At 43.1% G+C, this 3,674-nt stretch overlaps 1 protein-coding gene across 1 annotated transcript in view; it reads left to right on the top strand.

Annotated features, from left to right (window-relative positions):
• The first annotated feature begins 3,495 nt into the window (after positions 1 to 3,495).
• Positions 3,496 to 3,674, top strand: part of METTL24 (methyltransferase like 24) — a 110,743-nt gene continuing 110,564 nt past the window's right edge. The window contains exon 1 of the mRNA XM_007450100.1: positions 3,496 to 3,674. This exon is cut by the window's right edge and continues 205 nt beyond it. Coding sequence (XP_007450162.1) covers positions 3,496 to 3,674 — 179 coding nt within the window.

Genomic DNA, 3,674 nt, shown 5'->3' with positions numbered 1-3,674 from the left:
CCAGACATCATATTATGTAATATATGATAAATTATGTATTTAAATACGATTTAAATATTATATAATTATATATTAAATAATATACTTTATTATTTAATATGTAAATTATATAGCATTATGTTACAAAAGCAGATTATAAAGAAATACACATGATACGAGTTCACTTCTGTTTTATATATGTATATATATATATATGAATAGGAACAAAATTTAGCTCTATCTGAATTGTGGTATTATGAATGATTGTTGATATCTTCTTTTGCTTGTGTATATTTTCCACAATGAATAGGTATTACATGGAGAAAAGACAATGGGGTTTAGGGGAAGATGTTAATGACAGCTCCATTCCTTTCTAAGTTTGATAACTTTCAGTTTGGATACTTCACATTGTGAAACAGAAATAACCACCTAGTAGAGGTGAGGACCCTAGTCTGTCGGCTTCTGTTCTCTCTCTGGACAGCCTCTAATTAAAAGTTGGTACATTAACATCCATGGCTAGGACTTTCTTGGTGGTCTAGTGGTTGACTCCACGCTCCCAATGCAGGGGGCATGGGTTCGATCCCTGGTCAGGGAACTACATGGTGTGGCCAAAAATAAAAATTAAAATTAAAATTAAAAAAAAACCCACAAAGTAAAAACAAACAAACAAAATGTCTTCAGAAATAGCCAGTTGTCCTCTAGGAGGCAAAATTATCCCTGATTGAGAACCACTGCACTACAGAATGTGTGCAAGTTGAAATGTATGGTGTCTAGGAGATTAGTAGTAAAAATTTTCGGTTTCACTCCTTTTGTTGGCTGAAACCTTAAGGAGGATGTAATTTGTGATCTGATGAAAGCTGCTTTTGTGGTTTACTCAACTGCACATTTAACCAACCTAGGACTCAGTGGTTAATGATTATCTGCATTTTGGAAACATCCAGAAATGACTGAGACAAGTTCAAGTCTATAAGAAAAGCAGAGGTCGTGAATGAAAGATTGCTTGTCAGCTCTCACAGTGATCAGTTAGATTTTCCTCTATCAACTGACCCATTTCCTGATTCATTACCATTGACAACACATGGAAATATGCATGCAAGTTAAAAATAGGAGATTCCTTCCTAGAAAATTAATGATGCAACATACATATAAACAGTTCCTTTTTATTAATAATAAACAAATAGAGACAGTTGCTAATGGTAAGGAAAAAGGGCCTTTAAATATTACATTTTATTTGGATTTTCCCCTGCGTAATGGAAATATTAGAGAACCACAGAAATGAGATAAGGGAAAATATGAGGTCATCTTGCCTCTTGCCCATTCTCAAGAGCTACACTGTTCTGTGTTCCCCTCCTCCACCCCCAGTTCAGAGTCTCATTTTAATAATATAGGATACTCCTCATGTTTCTCCCCTGGAGAGGAACTCAGCAGATGAGCAGAGGGTATAATTTAGTGGTATCATAATCTTCAAAAGATGACTTCTTTAGTTAGTGGCACTATGTTGGTTGCATAGAAATAAAAACTTCTAGCAAAGTCTGCATCAGACATTGGTGATCCACAATCACCACAAGCACAATACACATCATATCTTCAAAAGCTTCACACAATTGTATAATTTAATAGAGTGCATTTGTGGGATCTTGACTTTTAGTGGTTGTTTCTTGCAGCTGTTGGGTACTCCTAATCCAGAGAATGCTGTGTAAGATAAATATCTTAAGGATATACAAATACCCTTCTACTTTCTTATGTTTACCTACCTTGAATGCTTAAATTTTGTTTTTCATAACATCCAGGATTTTTTTTAATGGTAAATGATAAAAACAGTTACTATTAATTGAATAACTTCTATAACCATGCATTATTTAGGTACTGAACATAAAATGTTTTATGCAATCTTGTCATTCTACCAGATATTCAAGTCTATTTACACATGAGAAAACTGAGGTTCATAGAGGTTGTCAAAAGTCTCACAGCTTCTGAAAGGCAGGGTCCTGATTCAGCACACAGTTCAAGTGTAACACCACAGCTCATGCTGTTTAAACAGTCACAGAATATGAGGTTTTCTCTGAGAGTTTGTGTCAGGAAAAATGTACTTGCTTGGATTCTTTAAAACAGAACCCATCTATTGTGCAATAGCCAGAGGGCTACATCTATGAAAAAAACAAAAATCATAATGAAACACTCAGCAGTCTGAGGACCTGGCATGACCAGGGAGTGGACTAGATCAGGTTGAGAAGTTTTGTCACATGTGGAGAAGTAGCCCAAGTGCTCTGTGAGTGACAAAGATTAAATCACATCTTTCTTAAGCCAAGGAGATTTTAGAAAGGCGGACTCTATGGGAAATTCCCAAAATTCAAATGGCGGTGGGGTTTCCGTATTTGTTCTCTGCTGTCCGTGCTATAGGCTGTCAAGGGGAGAGGGTTGTTCGGCAGGGGTAATCTAACATGAAAGCATGGAAAATGCAAGCGTAGAGTATGAAAAAAACGTAGCCCCAGCTAAAGAAAGCAAACCCAAACCCAAACCCAAACCTCAAACGGGTGGTGAGAAAGAATTTTACTAACAATTGAAAACGAACAGCCAATACTGGACTTCAGGCTGTGAGCATTCAGGCTGATTAATTGAGGTCAGGGTGGTGATGGAAATATCAGCTGGGGAGCATTTTGCCGAAAGATAAATTTGTCCCTGTTTTTCTCTGCAAGACAGCAGGGAGGTGTGTATTTGGAGCTAAATTAATTTGATTTACATCATGCCATGGTAACTTCTGTTCTCTCTCCCTGCTGTCAGATATCTTAGCTGGCTTCCCCGCCCCCCCCTTCCTTCACCTCCTACACATTTCATAACACGAGGAGAAAGCACGGGTTGGCTTCAGGCAGAATTTAGAAATGGAATAACTTTAATTTGATTATTCTGCATCCAGCGCTATTGTCTCCTCCCCCTTTCCCTTCTTTCTTGAGGGAGAGAAGTTGTAAACCTGAGCATAAGTGTGACGTATTTTTATAATGTGCTTAATGGCACAAACTGCTTGACAATCAGAACTTGTTCCTTGTAGCAAAACCTGTCAGCTCACCTATCCTCCTGTGTTTCTTCAACAACACTAATACTAGAAAATGAAGTTATGGCCTAGGATCCCGTTAGGACTTTTTTTTTTTCGTGCTTTTTCTGGCTATGTAGCTTTCAGGCTCCGGGGGCCGGGCTGGGGGTCGCCTCCTCCGGGACCCTCAAGGTGGGGCTGGGCCCGGAGTCTGGCTTAGCCGAGCCTCCTGCGTGCCGCCTGCGTCGCCTGCGCCGCCGGGACCCCTCCTGGCCCGTCGTCCCTCTCCCCTGCCAGCCGGGCGCTCTCGACCGGGCTGGATAAGGTTACGCCGAGGCTTTCTTGGACTGAGGAAGGGAGGCGGGTCCGAGCCCGCGCCCCGGCCCGCGGAGGAGTCGCCACAGTTGGCAGCTCGGCCCGAGGGGCCACATCCGGGCTGCGGGTCGGTGCGTGCGGGCGGCGGAGCGCAGCCCCGGGCCCGGCCAGTCATGGCGTGGGAGAGGATACCGGGAAGAGACTGCGGTGCCCTGCACCGCTGTCTGCTCGGCGCTGCTCTGCTGCTCGGCCTGCGGCTCTGCGCGGAGCTGCGGCGCGCCGGGGCCCAGCCCCCGGCCCGCAGCGGCTTGCCGGGCCCGGCCCCCCGCCCGCCCGAGCCACCCCTACCCCC

Source organism: Lipotes vexillifer, unplaced genomic scaffold (genome assembly GCF_000442215.2).
Source record: "Lipotes vexillifer unplaced genomic scaffold, Lipotes_vexillifer_v1.1 scaffold1238, whole genome shotgun sequence".
Taxonomy (NCBI): Eukaryota; Metazoa; Chordata; class Mammalia; order Artiodactyla; family Lipotidae; genus Lipotes; species Lipotes vexillifer.
The sequence above is the reverse complement of the archived record's forward strand: the minus strand, read 5'-3'. Positions and strand labels throughout refer to the sequence as shown.